The sequence below is a fragment of the Myotis daubentonii genome, chromosome X (assembly GCF_963259705.1).
Source record: "Myotis daubentonii chromosome X, mMyoDau2.1, whole genome shotgun sequence".
Lineage (NCBI taxonomy): Eukaryota > Metazoa > Chordata > Mammalia > Chiroptera > Vespertilionidae > Myotis > Myotis daubentonii.
Genome location: NC_081861.1, coordinates 124,931,566 through 124,951,177, shown reverse-complemented (window position 1 = coordinate 124,951,177; position 19,612 = coordinate 124,931,566). Strand labels below are relative to the sequence as shown.

Here is a 19,612-nt window from a genome sequence, read left to right as displayed (position 1 = left end):
ATGAGAGACCTAGTTTGACTTGGTGCCTGAAGCTGCAGTGACAGACAGCCGACAAATACCAAGACACTGTATGTGGCTTTTAAATATACAGAACAGGCTGCCTCAGAAAATCCCCAAGTCTAAATACCCAGGTTTGAAAGTGCAGGGACAGTATCATGCTGGAGCTATTCCAATATATAAATTCTCTCTAACAACAATCGGGAGGACTCAGACCTAGAGAGAAATGAAAGCACTCCCAGATGTGGAAGGTCTGCATTCTCCTTGACTACTATATGGATGAGAAAAGACACTGGCTTTTCCCCACTTTACCCCATCACAACCTTCCTGGTATTCGTACCCATCTCCTCTTTCCTCTTCTTTTCTCCACTTCACTCCACAAATTCCCTTTCTCTGTTTTTCACCACTCCTATTTTCACTCATTCTGTCTAGGTGTATTTATGAAGTATGCAGTGTTTCTCTGACGTGGGTCAGGACCCCAAACCTACAAGGAAGGCGGCTGTGCTACGTGGACAAAAAGGAGCCACATGCTAACCTGACTAGCTCAGGGAAGGCCTGAATGGCAGCCTTGCAAACTCAGAGGCCTAAAGCAATCACAAAAATAGGTCTGAAATTAAAATATTTTTAACTAAGAGCACCTTATGGTGAGTAGTCATGTCCTAAGCCAGTATTTTCCCTGACAAAGGTCAATCTTTACCTCAACTGAGTCTGTCTTTGTCTTTTTACATCTATCATAACATATCATTGGAATATCAAAAGTAATTTTCCTTTGCTCACACTCCTCAAAGCATAGGCACCACTCTGCAGAGACCACAAATCCCCTCAATGTTATTGAGTTAACTGTTGACTCTTAACCATCCATAACCAACCTATGTAAAAGAAGTATGTCTATCATTTTACTTTTTATCACAGAGGTTTACCCGCTTTGCTTTCTCCTGCCCCCTAACCTATCACCAATAGATTTCATGTAACCCACAAACGTCTCCTCTTTTGATTGTAAGGTATAATAAAATAAAGTACAAAACTGCCAGGCTCTGGGGTATTATCTCAATTCACTGAGATTTTGCTCCCCGGCAACTGTCGACAGTTTTGGCTTAGATAAACTCACAAAAATTCTTCACAGGTTTGAATGTCTTATGTTAACAGGTGTATGATACCAAGAGCTGTAACAAGGCTACATATTTATCATCTCATTTCATCTCACACATGGTGAGGGTCATGAAATATCTCCCACCCACACTAGAAGAAAGTCAGGCTCGGAGAGAAAATAAGATTAAACACCTCATGTGCTGACACAGGGCCAATAAACAGTAGGTGTCAACTGCAAGTAGGAGAGAATTTTTCAGTAATCAGGAGTTGGGGTTATTAACTCTAGATTGGGTTGCTAATTTCTTGGAAGTGATCACAGGATAGGTTCTTTAAGACCAACCATGTCACTATGGGAACTTCCTGAGATTGCTTCCCATACATAGAAAGAACAGATTCCTAAGCCAATTTTCATACATAGAAAAACAGAACTTTCTCTTCATGCCCATGAAGGCAAGCTCAACAATCACACAATTGCAGACAGAGTGAACAAATTCCCATCGAATACACTGCAGAGGAATTCAAAGTTAGGTCATCGTAGCAAGAACTGCAGGAGACCTTCCACTCTGGACTTTCTGCTAGCCCAAGACAGTAGATTGTGACACACGGTGACTTCTCAGCTAGGAACAAGGCTAGTGTTCTAGCATCTTTAATTAAACATAGAAAATATGAAGGAGGGAACTGCATGAACTGGGCTAGGTTCACAGCCCTTCCTGCTGCCAGGCCCTGGCCCCTGAGGTGGCACCCTTAGTCCTCCGCCCAGAAACAGAGCCACTGAAACTATGGCTCCAGAGTGGCTGTGGCAGAAAAGATGAAAAACAAAACTGCTACCATTGTCTTCTTTTCACAAGGTTAGTTCAAAATCAAGTTGAAAAAAGAAGCATTTGAGAGGTTTGCTGAGAAGCTGACTCTAATACTGCAATAAAAATATAACAAAGGGTCCTGTGTCAAAATGGGCTGCATCTGGCAGACGCACTGGGTCCCCTGGGAGGAATGCTGGAGCCTGGGGTTCCGCACATGCACGTGGCCGGGACCCAAGTGGGCCAGTGGTTGCACTGGGATGGGTCCCTGGTTGGGTCTTTGGACAGAGGCTGCCCACATCCTCACTGTGCGCATTTTTCAAGTTTCCTACCTTCACTGCCTTCCAGTGTAGACGAAGGCAGAAGTTTGGAGCCACCTGTTTAGCCACAATGGCCGAAAATGGTGATGAAAAATGGCTGCTCTGGAGGCCAAAATCTGTCATAAACTTGAGTATCATTTTGTGACTTCAATTTGCCACAGGACAAATTTTTAAAGGGATAAATCAAACTGGATGAAGGCTGGTGACCTTTGGAAATAATGATCAAATTCAATCGGTTAAACCATCTAACAGACTTTACTGTAATAGTAGAAACATTGAACAAAGCAAAGGCAGAACTCATGGAAATAAGTGAAGATAAAACTAAACTCCAAAGATCTCCAGACAAGACCCTTCCTGAACTTACTGATGAGTATAAACGTGATGTAAAACAGATCTATTTAAGAAAATAGAAAAACAGATCTGTTTAAAGGCTTCCCTACTGATACAACACTTAATGACATAAAAGAATAGTTAGAACTGAAAGGGAGCACCTTTCAAACTGCAAACCCCATGAGACCGGGGCCTGAATGCCACGTAGATCGCGAGCACCTTTCAAGCTGCGTGGGTAAAACCCGTGAGACTGGGTCCTGGCCTCTATGTGCTGCCACGTAGATCTCAGCGGCCAGCAGCCGCCTCTTCCCTGCTCCCCGGCCCCCTCCCCCCTCCTCCGACCCCCGTGATCGGAGAAGTACCTGTATTTTTAATAATTTCTTGACATGGTAAAAGAATTTTACATTGCAATCCAAGGGTGGTGGGGTGAGGAGAAGGAGCAGCAAAACAATCCAACAGACAAAAAGGGAAACAGAAATGCATGGTGGAAGGGATTTCAAGGGTGGGTAGGGGCATTGCCCAACTAAAATGCAATTGGTTTGTTACTGAGTACTATTCATGGGAAGACAGCATCCTGATTCCTTCTCTATACAGCATACTGGGAGTAAATATGATGCATCCAGGTGGAAATGTGATTAAGGGTTGGAAGACAGACAGGGAAAGAAGAAGTCAGAAATAGACACTGAGTGAGTTACTGGCTAGCTGGCTGCAAATACTGAGTCTCCAATAGTGATAGAATAAACAAGTGGGGGATATGTCTGGAAGATTCAAGAGATAGGGGGCAACTCTTCTATGGTTTTAACTTGCCCAGCAGATTTCCACATACACACGTGTACACGCCTATGTTTGCATGCACACACATATACACATAACTGACTGCCCTCCCTGGAAGCACAGAAGAAGAAGCCACCAGAAGAAGAAGCCGCCCACCCTTGGTCCAGGCGCCAGCACCTGCGGCTGGCTGCAGCCCAGGAGACGGACAAGCCACCCACCCGAGGTCCCAGGCTGCAGCCACCCGGAGAAGCTGCCAGTCCTATGGTCCAGGGCGCCAGCACCTGTGGCCAGAGAAATAGGTTCCCTCTTCTCCTACTGCAGTCATTACTTCAATATTCCCCTTCTGAATTTCTCTCCTGTGCTGCAAACCAACTCCACTTTTCATCCGAAGGATACGGAACAGAGAGAGCAGTGTTAAAAGCTTACATTTTTAAGCCTGTAAGGTTGATACTTAAACATATAAATGGAAAACTAGAGTCCTTAAGGTCACAAAGGCTACAAAGGACTGGGACAGCGCATGACCTATTGTATCCAGCAATCCATATGGGGACTGAAAACTTTGCAATGATGACAATTACTGAAGATTTGAATCAACTAAAATAGTTGACAGAGACAATTCTTCTATCTTTGAAAATATCTACATCAAATCTGTTTAAATAGATTTTCATCTGCATAATATAACACATTCTGACAAGACCACCACCACCACCAATGTGCTCAGTGTTGTGCCGATAAATGTTTAGTAACTGAGGGAAACCCCCCTTATCCCCCCCGCCCCACAGTGCACAAATTTTTGTGCACCGGGTTACTAGTATAGAAATAATACCTGATGCTGGAACTGCTCCTGCCAGTGAAAATGGAAGGGGCTGACATGAGAGAGGATTGCAATTCCTCCAGCAGCACAAGAAAAGGAATGTGTTTTCCAAAGATTGCATGTAGACCCTGAAAAGGGGACAATAGTGGGTATTTTCTCCACCCTCACAAGGGAGAGACAAGGATTACTTCTCCCCATGCCTCAAGCAAATGACAAACACCTTCAGAAAGCGTGACATATGTCCCCTGGAGTTAGAGACAGTGGAACCAGTATGTGATTCAATGAAGCTGAGCCTGGGGCAGGAACTGACTGGATCTGACTGTAGAAGAGAGGGCTGGTTTGGAGCAAACAGTACTTCTAACACCTGCTAAAAGAAAGACCGTGTTTTCCATGACTGACATATGGAGTCTGAGAAAGTCAATGGACAAAGACTGTCTTAAAAGGAAAGCATCCGGACAACCAAGATGGCGGCCTAAGGCATATACCTGTACCTCCCGCCCCTCACAACCACGTTAAAACTACAACTAAAAGGCAAAACGGTTATCATCCAGAACCACGGGGAAGCTGGCTGAGTGGAAGTTCTACAACTAGAAGGAAAGAAAAAAGCGCACTGAGGCTGGGTAGGAGGTGCGGAGGCCCGCGAACAGGGCTGCACCTGGGCGAGCGGTTTTTGTCAATCGGGAGATACAAGCTCCCGACTACACTGACCTCATTTCCAGCGAGACTCTAGGGACCCAGACTCCTACAGGGAGAAACTGAACTATCCAGCATCGGGCCGGAAAGTGAGGGTGGCTTTCTTGCAGAACTGCTCGCAGGAATCATTGTTACTGTGGGGGCACAGGATGCAGGGACATGGAGAATCCAAGACACGGAGACACCAAGGCGCAGAGACAGCTGATGGACAGCCATTGCTATTTGCTGCACCCTGGTGATTCTCTGAGACCCCACCCCAGCCAATTTACAACCCCACCTAAGCTGTGTGTAGTGGCGCAAATGAATCACCTGTCCTTTTGCAGCCTGACCTAACAAACTGCAGCTGGGTCAGAGAACTGCAAAATTTCCAAACCCCAAACAAAGAGGAAAAATCTGCAGATCTCGCGGTAGCTCCTGCTGGGTGGACTCACACAGTGGTTGAATTTGTACCTCCTTGGAGATCCAGGAGCCAGCATACCTAGTGGTTAGATACCAGATGTCAACTCCTCACATCCATAAGTACACACTCAAGAGGCAGACTCAGTGAGCACCAAAGCCTCACTGAAGCAAGTCCTGCCCAATAACAGTGTCTCCAGCACAGCAATTCTTCCACTACAGACACAGAGTGTGCTTGCAGTCAATTGGCCTGGAGATCATTTCCTCCCAGGGATACCAACAGCAATCAAGGCTTAACTACAACAAAACTGTACACCCAGCCCACAAAGGGGTGCACCAAGAGTGTCTACCTCAGGTGATTGGGAAGGCTGAGCCACTGGGCCTAATAGGACACCTACCACACAAAGCCACTCTATCAACACAGGGAAGCAGCCAAAATGCAGAGACAAAGAAACATGCCACAAATGTAAGAAATGGAGGAAAGCAAATTACTGGACTTAGAGCACAAAACCACAGTTATAAGGTTATGCAAGAATCTTCTACAAACCTCCGAGGAACTTAGTCAGACCTTCAAGGATCTTAATGAGAATGCCAAAAAAAAAAAAAAATGGAAAAGAACCAGTCAAAAATTAAGCATACACTGACTGAAATAAAGAATAATATACAGAGATCCAACAGAAGACTAGAGGATCCCAAGAATCAAGTCAAAGATTTGAAATACAAGGAAGCAAAAAACACCCATCCGGAAAAGCAAAAAGAAAAAACAATCCAAAAATATGAAGATAGCGAAAAGAGCCTCTGGCTCAATTTCAAACGTACCAACATCTGAATTATGGGGGACCCAGAAAAAGAGGGAGAGCAAGATACTTAAATCCTATTAGAAGAAATAATGACAGAAAAATTCCCGTACTTGATGAAAGAAATAGACTTACAATTCCAGGAAGCAAACAGAACTCCCAAAAAGAGGAATCCAAAGAGGACCACACCAAGACACATCATAATTAAAATGCCAAGGGCAAAAGACAGAGAGAGAATCTTAAAAGCAGCAAGAGAAAAACAGTTAGCTACCTTACAAGGGAGCACCCATACGACTGTCGGCTGCTTTCTCAACAGAAACCATGCAGGCCAGAAGGGAGTGGCAAGAAATATTCAAAGTGATGAATACCAAGAATCTACAACCAAGATTACTCTACCAAGCAAAGCTATCATGTAGAGTTGAAGATCAGATAAAGAGCTTCACAGACAAGAAAAAGCTAAAGGAGTTCATCACCACCAAACCAGGATTATGTGAAATGCTAAAGGGTATTCTTTAAGAAGAGGAAGAAGAAAAAGCTAAAGATACAAATTATGAACAACAAAGGGACAACAAATACATATTTATCAACAAATGAATCTAAAAATTAAGTCAATAAAAAAATCTGATGAACAGAATAAACTGGTGAATATAATAAAAGCAGGGGCATAGAAAGGGAGTGGACTGACAATTCTCAGGGGGAAGGGGGTATGAAGGGTGCGGGAAGAAACTGGACAAAAATCTTACACCTATGGATGAGGACAGTGGCAGGGGGTAAGGGCATGGGGTGGGATGGGAACCAGGTGGAGGGGAGCTATGGGGGAAAAAAAGAGGAACATCTGAAATAATCTGAACAATGAATATTTTTATATAAAAAAGGAAAGCATCCAAGGCAAGGTTGATTTGGGCTACCCAGAGTGGGTGTACGGATGGCCCAAATTTTGGAAACACTGGCAAAGAAGATCTTTAAAGGAGTTTTAGTAGCTGAATTGTGGGCATTTTTTTTAGCATATATTTTGTTAAATAAGAAGAACGCAAGTCAGGTTTATTACAAATCCATAAAATATTCTAGAATGTATGGAGTCAGACAGCAAGATCAAGAAAAATGATTGAACAACAAAAGTTAGGAATTTGGTCACTGGTACAGACAGGTGTACCCTATTGCATAGTATCAGGCATGATTAAAATTCCAAAGTTGACATGGATAGATTTTGGAATATGTAAGGCAAAACGTAAATTCCAATTAAGCCAGAGGTTTTGTTCTTTGGACTACCTGTGAAGAAATTATGGAAGGTATGTTGATCATGTTATAAATAAAGTTTTGCTTATACTTTAAAAAGGAACACCCAAGAGTAGCACCCAGGGAGACAGAAAACCCCAACAGAAAAGAGAACAGCAAAGGCCTGGGTATTTAGGGGAGTTTAATGTCCAGACAGAAGCTGCACCCATGGAGCCCTCAGATGAAAGTGGGCATGCTCTCGTACAGCCGAGTGCAAAGTACGGCCCGCGGGCCGGATCCGGCCCGTTCGGCTGTTCTATCCGGCCCACGGAGCCGAAAGAGCGGAGGGTTCTCTTGCTCTCCCCTCCGCTCCTTCACCAGCAGCAGTGTTAACATGTATTAGTTCACACAAACACTCCATCCATGCTTTGGTTCCGGCCCTCCAGTCCAGTTTAAGAACCCACTGTGGCCCTCGAGTCAAAAAGTTTGCCCACCCCTGCTCTAGTATGTGGCTCACATAGGAAGAGAAGCTAGGGATGAAGATGCCCTGAAGAGGAAAGGAATGTGTTTCCAAAGTCAATATGTACTAGTACACGCTGAGGAAGCAATAACGGTGGGAATTTTCTCCACCCCCATGAGGAGAGGACAAGGATCACCTCCTCCTGACCTTCAGCAAATGAAAACAAGCTTGAGAAAGCTTGGCTCCTGTCTTCTTCAGTCAGCTGGACCCCAGAACCACTGCCTGACTCATGCAAATGAAATCGGGAATCGGGGGCTGAAAATGCCTGGCCAGACCACACAATAAGGCTGGACTGAATAAATAGGACCTGCACTTCCACCACATGCAGAGAGGGACTGTGATGGCCATAGTCCACATGAGAGCCCTGCAAAAGCAAGTGTCCTCCGTTGTCTGAAAAGGAAAGCACAAAGGCAGAGCACCCAGAGAAGCAATGACCCTGACACAAGTGTGGCTCAAGGAGACTAGGGGGTGAGGGGGAGTTCGGTGGCCAGTTAGAAGAAAGGCACCCGATGAGACCGGAGCCAGCAGTCTGCGGTCTCTTTAGGAAGTTCAAAATGGACCCATACGAGCATGGGCTCGGGTTTTCCTCTGTTCCCATTACACATTTAATGACCCTGCCAGGGTGTGTTCTTCTCCACGTGCACTTTTCTCCCTGGAACCACATCTGGAGTGGTGGTCAAGTGGAGGAAGGACATGACAAGAGAAAAGGCAAAAAGAAGTACTCCATTCAACCCATACACAGACACACACACCACTAGCAAGACTACAAAATCCATGAAGGGGCCAGTTTCCACTAGACAGAAATTTCCCAGTATTTAGAAGTGTAGGGTTTTGACTGGTACAGGACACTAGGCTACTAACTGCTTCAAAGGGACCACAAGATGACTGGGTATTTAAGAGGGAAAACTTGGCTAAGAGACCTTTTGGAGATTTCCTGCCAGACCAGGGAAGAGTAAATCCCAAAGGCAGCTTTCATGCATAAGTAGAAATAGACTATGGTTACTTTCTTTTATGCTCACCAAAAGACGCTCAATGAGCCCTAGCCTGTATGGGTCAGTGGATAGAGCACTGGCTCACAGGCTGAAGTGTTCCGCGTTTGATGCTGATCAAGGGCACGTACTCAGTTGCAGGCTTGGTCCCCGGCCCTGGTCGGCGCACACACAGGAGGCAACCAATCGATGTGTCTCTCTCACAGATGTTTCTCTCTGTCTCTCCCCTGCTCCGTTGCCTTTCTCTAAAGTCAATGGGAAAATATCCTCACGTGAGCATTAATAAACAAACAAGAAAACAAAACAAAAGGATACTCAATGAATGGTTGTTAAAGACCTACTCTGCAAGAAAGCCTATCTTTTGGAAAAGTTTCTGCTTTTCCTCCAACAAATGTAATACAACAGTATCAGAAAAGTTACCCGGCTGGTTTGGCTCAGGGGATAGAGCATCGGCCTGCGGACTGAAGGGTCCCGGGTTCGATTCTGGTCAAGGGCACATGCCGGGGTTGCGGGCTTAATCCCCAATAGAGGGTGTGCAGAAGGCAGCCACTCAATGATTCTCTCTTATTGTTGATGTTTCTATCTCTCTCTCCCTCTTTCTTCCTCCCTGAAATCAATAAAAGTATGTTGTTGTTGTTTTTAAAAAAACCTATAATATCTTAGACAGGGCTGTGCAAATGTGCAAAGGTCACTGCGGGAGAGTCGGGGTGGGAGGACTTTGTGCACAGTGGCAGGAGCAGGCAGTGGTGGCAGCAACAGCCAGAAACCAGGTAGAGGCCGAGGGGACTTGTCCACTGGTAGCCATGGACAGGCACGCGAAGGCAAAATGGAGCCTCAAACCGGGAGGACCCTGCCACCTTGGTCCAGCCACCAGCCACAGGCTACTCTCTGATAGCAGCAGCTGCACTGCGACCAGCATTCCTCCACCTCCCCTGACTATACAACCTCCTACACCAGGGGTGGGCAAACTTTTTGACTCGAGGGCCACAATGGGTTCTTAAACTGGACCGGAAGGCCGGAACAAAAGCATGGATGGACTGTTTGTATGAACTAATATAAATTCAAAGTAAACATCATTACATAAAAGGGTACGGTCTTTTTTTTTTTTTTTTTTTTAGTTTTATTCATTTCAAATGGGTCGGATCCGGACCGCGGGCCGTAGTTTGCCCACGACTGTCCTACACTCTTCCTCCTCTGGTCTCTAGGCCAGGCCCTGTGCCTGCCGCCATGGCAGAAGCATCTGACACCAGAGAAATCTAGCCCAGAGATTTCCTATGGCCTAGGTTGGTACCATCTCCTCCCCCTGCAGCCCCAGTGGCTGCCTGTACCCAGTGCCACTCTGGGCCTCGTGTCTCTCCTGTGATAATACTGACACAGCCAGCAAGTTAGAATGGAACAAACTGAAGACCTGATGAGAGAAAGGGAAAGTTGCTGGAGCAAAACAATGGATTTCCCTTTCTCTTTCAGGCAAGGGATCATGGGAAACACCATTCAGCAACCTCCTCAACTCATTGGCTCCACCAACATCTGTCAGGAAGATGCCTTTGATGACAACAGTGACAACAGACGATCTTCCTCCACTCACAAATGGCTTTCCACCATCAGTCGGCATGTATGAAACTCAAACCAAATACCAGTCTTCTAAGCAGTAACCCAATGCATCAGCCAATGGCTTTGGTGCAATTAGGAACTTTAGCCCCGCTATTACCATTCAGAAATCCCAAACACAAGACCACATGAACTTCTGGAAAAACCTTCTCCTCCACAGCTACCACCTCCTCCTTCGGTACTACAAACTGTGACTCCAAAGCAGATTGGCTCACCTGAAATTAAACGGAAAATAACCAAAACTCACCAGGATGGCAGGGAATTGTTTGAGTCTTCCCTCCACGGATACCTTTTCAATTAAGTACAGGCAAGTGAGCACACACAGTCAAACCATGAGCGCAGAAAAGCAGAGGGAAAGCAACAAGCGTGACTCTTCTATATTAGAAGAGCACAACTCACGCAAAATCCCCAAATTGGAAACCGAGGAACAATCAAAGGGTTGTTTCTGGGGGGAAAAAAAACAACAAACACACAAGAGAAGATCCAGCCGGACCAGTTTGGGTCAGTGGATAGAGCTTCAGCCTGCGGTCTAAGGAGTCCCGGGTTCGATTCCGGTCAAGGGCATGTACCTTGGTTGCGGGCACGTCCCCAGTGGGAAGTGTGCAGGAGGCAGCTGGTCGATGTTTCTCTCTCATCAATGTTTCTAACTCTCTATCCCTCTCCCTTCCTCTCTGTAAAAAATCAATAAAATATTAAAAAAAAAAAAGAGAGAAGATCCAGTACTAAAAGAGGAAACCTTGGTCTAACCAATATTACCTTCTGTTCCAACAACAGAAGTGCCTGCTAGTGTTAAGTGCCATGTTGGTGATCATGTTTAGTCTCAGGAGGCAACCTATCCTTGGTGGCCTTGTATGGTTTCAAGAGATCCCAGCTCGAGGTTCATACCAAAATTAACACAAGAGGTGCTCGGGAATAGCACGTCCAATTTTTTTTTAGCAACCAACCAGAGAGGGCATGGGTTCATAAAAAACGGGTATGAAAGAAAAAAGGTCACAGACAGCATGAAGAATTACTGACTGAGGCAACCAAACAAGCCTGCAACCACACTGAGAAACACAAGATGTGGATACCCCGACCACAGAGAGATCGCGCACAATGGGAAACTGACATTCCCCATGCAGAGAAAGCGTGGAAAATGATTGGAGAGGAAAGAATAAAAAAGTTACTTTGTACATACTGATGAACATCCTGAGGCGGCTTTATCGCAAACGAAAAAGAATGCTGCCCCTAAAGCCGAAGTTTAAAACCAACAGGAAAAAAAAAACAGAGACCAAGATCAATGCTGAGTACTCAGCCAGAACAGACCAAGGCAAGTGAAGTGGCCTCCACTATCAAGTGCTGATTCAGAGACATAGCCAGTAGCAGCACACGAGTGTGAAAGAAGAACCACCTCCATTAAAATAGCCTAGAAAGGGAGGATCCCAACATGGTGGCCAGCAGGACGGCAGTGAGGAAGAGAGTGTGAGTTAAGGAGAGGGGAGTGTGTGGACGTATGTGCTGTGTGTGTGGGTGAGTGAGGGACAGTTAGACCTCCCAGGAGTCTGGGGACTGGAGGATCAGGCCCTGCTGGACAGGGAGCCCCTGCTACCTTTACAGGCACTCCCAGGCCAGGAGCGGCTCTGGTGCAGAGCCCATGACATTCTGAAGGGGGGAGCAGCGGAGGCCAGGAGTGCAGCCACAACAACACCCACACTGGCCTGAGACAACACGCCAAACCCGAACAGTGAGCCACGTGCCAGCAGTAACTGGCAAAGGACCCCTGCAGCACCCCTGCAGTGAGTAGCGCACTGCCTCACCACGGGCTCCGAGGTGACTGCAGTGAGCATACACCAGAGAGACCACCTCCCTGTCCTGGTTCCAGGATCCAGCGCTCCAGGACTCCAGGCTGTGAGTTCAAGCCAGGGGCGCGCCTGCCCAAGACCCAGGACAGGCTGAAAGTGAGACCCAGGGGCAGCCAGCATGGTGCCCTGCCCTGACCCCAGGACCACACGGAGGTGTGAGCCAGAGGTACCAAGCACCACGCCCAGGCCCCAGGACTGTGCTGCCAGTGCGTGCCAGAGGGACATAGGGTGCCACCCTCCCACAGGCGCCGGGGCTGCACTGTGAATTGCATGCCAGAGGGCTCTGGAATCTCACAGGGAGTCGTACACCAGAGAAACTATGCATGTGCCCCTACCCACCACAAACATCTGCAGCAGACAACTGAGGGACCAATCCATGGGGGAAGGGAGTACAACTCAGAGCAAAGACAATAAAGGTGTCAGACTCAAGGCAAACTCAGCCTCTGGGCTAAGGAGTCCTGGATCATTGGACCGCTGGGGGCTTCAACTTCACAGACCTCAAGCAGGTTGCCCAGGGCCACAACGAGACAGCAACTCACATTACATACAAACAAACACAAAGGCATTGCAGAAATGTAGCAGGACACAAAATTCACACCCAGAAATCTATGGCATTTTTACACACCAATAATGAACTCACAAAAAGAGAAACTGAAAACGAAATCCCATTTAGCAGTGCAACACAACAATTAAGATACCTAGGAATAAACTTAACTAAGGAGGTAAAAGACCTGTACTCAGAAAACTATAAGATGTTGGAAAAAACAGGTAGAGGAAGATATATACAAGTGGATGAATATACAGTGTTCATGGATTCGTAGAATCAACATCATTAAAATGTCCATACTACCCAAAGCAATCTATAGATTCAACCTCATTCAAATACCAACGGCATATTGCACAGACCTAGAACTAACTCTCGAACATTTTATATAAAATTAAAAGGGACCCCCGAATAGCCACAGCCATCCTGATAGAAGAACAAAGTTTGAGGGATCACAATACCAGATAGCAAGTTATATCACAAAGCCACTGTTCTCAAAACAGCCTGGTACTGGCAAAGAAAAACAGACAAAACACCAATGGAACAGAACAGAGAACCCAAAATTGACCCAATCTATCATGCTCAATTAATATTTGATAAAAGAGGCAGGAGCATAAAATGGAGTCAAGACAGTCTCTTCAATAAATGGTGCTGGAAGATAAACAATCCAATCAAAAAATGGGCAAAGGATCTAAATAGACACCTTTCAAAAGAGGACATCCAGAAAGCCAAGAGACATATGAAAACATGCTCAAAGTCACTAATCATCCGAGAGATGCAAATCAAAACAACAATGAGGTACCATCTCACACCTGTCAGACTGGCTATCATCAACAAATCAACAAATGACAAGTGCTGGAGAGGATGTGGAGAAAAAGGAACACTTGTGCACTGCTGGTGGGAATGCAGACTGGTGCAGCCACTATGGAAGACAGTATGGAGTTTCCTTAAAAAACTGAAAATGGAACTCCCATTTGACCCTGTGATCCCACTTCTAGGAATATATCCCAAGAAACCAGAAACACCAATCAGAAAGGATATATGCACCCCTATGTTCATAGCAGCACAATTCACCATAGCTAAGATCTGGAAACAGCCTAAGTGCCCATCAGTAGATGAATGGATTAGAAAACTGTGGTACATCTACACGATGGAATACTATGCTGCTGTAAAAAGGAAGGAACTCCTACCATTTGCAACGTCATGGATGGAACTGGAGAGCATTATGCTAAGTGAAATAAGCCAATCAATAAAGGAAAGATACCACATGATCTCACTCATTCATGGACAATAGAGACCATTATAAACTTTTGAACAATAATAGATACAGAGGCAGAGCTGCCTCAAACAGATTGTCAAACTGCAGCGGGAAGGCCGGGGCGGGTTGGGGGGCAGGAGGTAGGGGGGTAAGAGATCAACTAAAGGACTTGTATGCATGCATATAAGCATAACCAATGGACATAAGACACTGGGGGATAGGGGAGGCTAGGGGACTGTCTAGGGCGGGGGGATAAAATGGATACATATGTAATACCCTTTGTAATACTTTAAGCAATAAAAAAAAAGAAAATAAAAATAAAATAAAAAAATAAAATAAAATAAATGGTGCTGGGAAAATTGGTCAGATACATGCAAAAAAAATGAAACTAGACCACCAACTTACACCATACACAAAAATAAATTCAACATGGAAAAAAAACTTAAATGTAAGATGGGAAACCATAAAAATCTTAGAAGAATCCATAGGCAACAAAATATCACTCATATCTAGTAGCAATATGTTTCCTGATACATCTCCTAGGACAATGGAAATTAAGGACAAAATAAATAAATGGGACTACATCAAAATAAAAAGCTTCTGCACAGCAAAAGACACCACCAACAAAATAATAAGAGAGTCTGCTGCATGGGAGAACATATCTGCCAATGTTAAATCTGACATGGGTTTTATCTCCAAAATTTATAGGGAATTCATACAACCTAACTAAAGGAAAAAAATGGCAAAAGGACACTTCTCAAAAGTGGACATACAGAAAGCAAAGAGGCATATGAAAAAAACATGCTCAAAGTCACTAGTCATCCAAGAAATGTAAATCAAAATGACCCTGAGGTATATCACCTCAAACCTATCAGAATGGCGACCATCAACAAATCAACTAACGACAAGTGCTGGTGAGGATGTGAAGAAAAGGGAACCCTCGTACACTGCTGGTGGGAATGCAGACTGGTGTAGCCTCTGTGGAAAATTATATGGAGTTTCCTAAAAAAATTAAAAATGGAACTCCCATTTGACCCAGTAATACCACTGCTAGGAATATATCCCAAGAAATCAGAAACACCAAACAGAAAAGACAGATGCACGCACCCCTATGTTCCTAGCAGCGCAACATACAATAGCCAAGAATTGCAAACAGCCTAAGTGCCCATCAGCAGATGAGTGGATTAAAAAGCAGTGGCACATCTACACAATGGAATACGATGCTGCTGTACAAAACAAAGAACTCTTACCATTTGCAACAGCATGGATGGACCTGGGGAGCATCACGCTAAGCAAAATGAAACAAGCCAGTCAGAGAAAGATAAGTATCACATGGTCTCACTCATTTGTGGAATATAATGAACAACATAAACTGACGAACAAAAATAGATGCAGAGACATAGAAGCATCAAACAGACAGTAAACCTCACAGGGAAGGCAGGGGATATTGGTGGGGTGAGGGTAAGAGATCAACCAAAGGACCTGTATGCATTTAGCATAACCAATGGACACAGACAATAGAGGGGTGAAGGCCTGGGTTGAGGGTCAGGAGTGGGCTGGGAGAGGTCAATGCCGGGGAAACGGAACATATGTTAACACTTTCAACAATAAAGAATTTTTAAAATAAATCAATTAAACAGCCTGGAAAATGGCAGCAGCCAGGATATCTTTACCAGCTTCTATTACAATGCAGAAATGGAGCTTGGATGTGCAGAACTGTAACATGTCTCCAGTTGTCAAAATTTAGTAAGTGTTTGCTCTTCAGAATGCTACAGAACATGGGAAATTAATCCATCATGCTTGTGTATTCAATGAAGGGAATTGGGAACAAAACGAAACTAAGTGTCAGGGGACAAGACACACATCATTTGCACACCAAACCACAGAGATGAAAAGGTAACTCAGAATGTTATCTTCTACGGAAGCAACATCTGGTTCTGCGGGCTCAGAAAAGAAGCAATAGAAAAGGTCAATTAGAACTCATTCTGGTCGAAACCGGTTTGGCTCAGTGGATAGAGCGTCGGCCTGCGGACTGAAAGCTCCCGGGTTCGATTCCGGTCAAGAGCATGTACCTGGGTTGCGGGCATATCCCCAATAAGAGATGTGCAGGAGGCAGCTGATCGATGTTTCTCTCTCATCGATGTTTCTAACTTTCTCTATCTCTCTCCCTTCCTCTCTGTAAAAAATCAATAAAATATATTAAAAAAAAAAAACTCATTGTGAATCAGAGAAATCCACTGTGGTTTTACCAAAGAAGAAGACCAAAAGGGGGCAGGTTCAGATAGTTCCTCAGGCTCCAATGAAGACTGGATTACACAAAGGGTCAGTGCACAGGGGAGTGCAGGACTCTGTCAGATTCAAGGACAGTGGTGTCTCTGCAGCAACTAAGGAAACTGGACTGAGATTCTTATCCAATTCCATCCCAGAAATTCCAAACTTGTCATCTCCTCCCAAGCTTTCTTTGCTGGCAGCTCTATAAACAGTTTGTTGGTTTCCAATTTTGATTTTGCCAGTCATCATTATTGACATTTTCCTGGATTGTTTCTTCGTCAAAACTCTGAACAATTGGTTCAAAGGATTGTTTTTTGTCTCAGCTGGATAGGTACAGCTTAAATCATGGAGCCAGCATAAAACCACTCTTTACCTTATGTTGATCAATTTCAACATGGACTATCTTTGTTTTTAAACATCAGCAGAGTTTTGCCAAACTGTATGCATTACAATCATTAAAAGCTTTTGTTTTTAACGTTAGTGTAGTTATGATGGAGCACAGCATAGCAGCTGTCTTTGACAGGCTGTGGTTTTTCTGGCAAAAATAAAAAAGGAACCGCATCTATGAAGCAAGACATGGTAACATCCCACATCACAGCTATGATGCTCAAATGAGAGCATCCAATTTCAGCCTACAGGAAATCACCCGTGTATTCCCAATGGAGCACTGTGACCTTAGCATTCTCCATGAGGAAGGAGTTCAAAATTCCATGGATCATTCTGTCAAAAGTGTCTGAGAGCTGAAAAGCTTGGGCCAGGGACCAACATGAAGACAATCCACTCCAAAGCGCCTCCACTGCCATGTGTGCAAACTGAGGCTCGGGCTTCCTGGCGTGGCCAGAAGCCCATAGAGCCTGGAGGCCTGGCATTCTGCTTTACAAACAGCAAAAGGGATACAACTGTGAGAAACTAGTGTTCACCAAAATGAAGCGCTGCCTACACTGCCAGCCAGATGGACTAGTCACTAGATGCATCAAGCTGCAGTGAAATCAATAACCAAAAAACACTGAGACTTGTTAAGGGGCCTTTACAAAACAGGCTTCCTGGGAGAACCCAGTAGGCTAACCACCCAGGCTTGTAAGTGAAGAAACAAAATCACACCAGAAATAATTCAATGTGGAAATTTTCTGAGAACAACCAAGAGAGTTCTGGTCCAGACATATCTGACAGCAGTCAAATATGCGTGGGGTCTCTATGCACTCGAACAACTCCGATGAGGATGAAAGGAAAACTAGCTTCCCTCACTTTTCCCCAGGACAACTTCCCAATATTCTCTCCTATACCCTCTTTTCTCTCTTTCTCTGGCACCTTCCCCTTTTCCCCACTTCTCTCCTATTCTCACTCATTATGCAAAGGGATGTCTAGAAGAATTGAGTGCTTCTCTGGGTCAGGTTAGAGCCCCCAGGTCTACAAGAGGCCTTTCTTAAGGGTACCTGCACATGGCGTCCTAATGGAATCTATTTTCCCAATTTCATCTTACATATGTAGGTTTTCCTAAAATATATACACCTACAAAGAAACCTGAGCCTTAATTAGGTGTGCCTCCCTCCCTTTTTATAACCAACTTCTATTACAAACTATAAAACCCTTCACATGAAAAACAGTTCTCTTTGCAACCACGTGTTACACATCAGTTTCTTCAGTGTGACACCAAAAGCACAAGCAACCAATGGAAAAGTACTTTAACTGAAAAGTCATCACAATTTAAGAACTTTTGTGTCAAGGGGAGTGAGTATCTACAAAGTAAAAAGACAATCCACAAAGTGGGAAAATATATTTGCAAATTATATATCTAATAAGGTTGTAGTATCCATAATATACAAAGAACTCTTAAAACTCCACAATCAAAACACAACCATATTAGCCCGAGCTGGTATGGTTCAGTTGGATATTGTCCCATACACTAAAGCAGGGGTCCTCAAACTTTTTAAACAGGGGGCCAGTTCACTGTCCCTCAGACCGTTGGAGGGTCGGACTATAGTTTAAAAAACACTATGAACAAATTCCTATGCACACTGCACATATATTATTTTGAAGTAAAAAAAAAAAACAGGAACAAATACAGTATTTGTATTTGCATGTGGCCCACGGGCCGTAGTTGGAGGACCCCTGGTCTAAAGGCTTGCCGGTTCAATTCCCAGTCAGGGCACATGCCTGGTTGCAGACTGATCCCCGGTAGTGGGAATGCAGGAGGCAGCCGATTGATGTTTCTCTCTCTCCCTCTCCCTTCCTCTATCTAAAAATCAATTAAAGATCTTTTTTAAAAAAGACAACCAGCCCTAACCGGTTTGGCTCAGTGGATAGAGCCTCGGCCTGTGGACTGACGGGTCCCAGGTTCAATTCTGGTCAAGGGCATGTACCTTGGTTGCAGGCACATCCCCAGTAGGGGGTGTGGAGGAGGCAGCTGGTCGATGTTTCTCTCTCATCATTGTTTCTAACTCTCTATCCCTTTCCGTTCCTCTCTGTAAAAAATCAATAAAATATTTCTATTTTTTTTAAAAAAAGACAACCAAATTATACAATGGAAAGCATGAACAGATAGTTCTCCCAAGAAGATACACAAATGGCCAAAATGCACATGGAAAAGATGCTCAAAAAAGCTAAACATCATTGTCATAAGACACATGCAAATCAAAACCACAATGAGATTTCACTTCATAACTACAAGGATGGCTATATCAAAAAGACATTAACAAGTGTTGCAGAGGATTTGGAGAAATCAGAACCCTTGTACATTACCAGAATGCAATGGTGCAGTTGCTGTGGAAAACACTTTGACAAGTCTCCAAATGTCAAGCATAGTTACCTATGGTCCAGAAATTCCAGTATAGGTATATATACCCGAGAGAACTGAAAACTTATGTTCACATAAAAACTTATCTTCAAAGGTTCATAGAAGCATTATTCATCATAATAATAAAAAACCTAGAAACAACCCAAATGTCCATCAGCTCATAAATGGGTAAAACAAAATACAGTAGAGAGAAATACCACCCTTCCCCAGCAGCACCACACAGCCGGCCGCAGTTCCTCGGTCCCTGCATCTCCAGGAAAATTAGGCCCCTGTATGGGCACCAAGGGGCAGTCAGTGCACAGAGCTCATCAATCGCATCCCAGGAGAGATGGAGGGTGGGCCTGCTGGAAAACCGGCAAAGACGACGAGGAAAGGCGGTGAACTACACAAGTGGAGCCAGTAACACCCAGACGCATGACCTTGCCACTCACCCATCAAGAGGAGTCAAGTTCTCTACCCCCTTGAGTCTGGGTGGACTTGGTGACTTGCTTAAACAAAGGAACGCAGGACAGGTGACCTGGGACTTCTGAGGAGAGGCTGGGCAAGACCTGCAGGTCCCTTATGA

The 19,612-nt window shown here is 44.7% G+C and overlaps 1 protein-coding gene and 1 pseudogene across 1 annotated transcript; both read left to right on the top strand.

Annotated features, from left to right (window-relative positions):
• Nucleotides 1–6,932: 6,932 nt before the first annotated feature.
• LOC132223817 (protein CEBPZOS-like) lies at nucleotides 6,933–7,138 on the top strand. Its single transcript, XM_059678850.1, has one exon. The coding sequence runs from the start codon at nucleotides 6,933–6,935 to the stop codon at nucleotides 7,110–7,112; it is 180 nt and encodes a 59-aa protein (XP_059534833.1). The 3' UTR covers nucleotides 7,113–7,138.
• A 3,037-nt stretch (nucleotides 7,139–10,175) lies between these two features.
• Nucleotides 10,176–10,709, top strand: LOC132223716 (histone-lysine N-methyltransferase NSD3-like; annotated as a pseudogene).
• The last annotated feature ends 8,903 nt before the right edge of the window (nucleotides 10,710–19,612 follow it).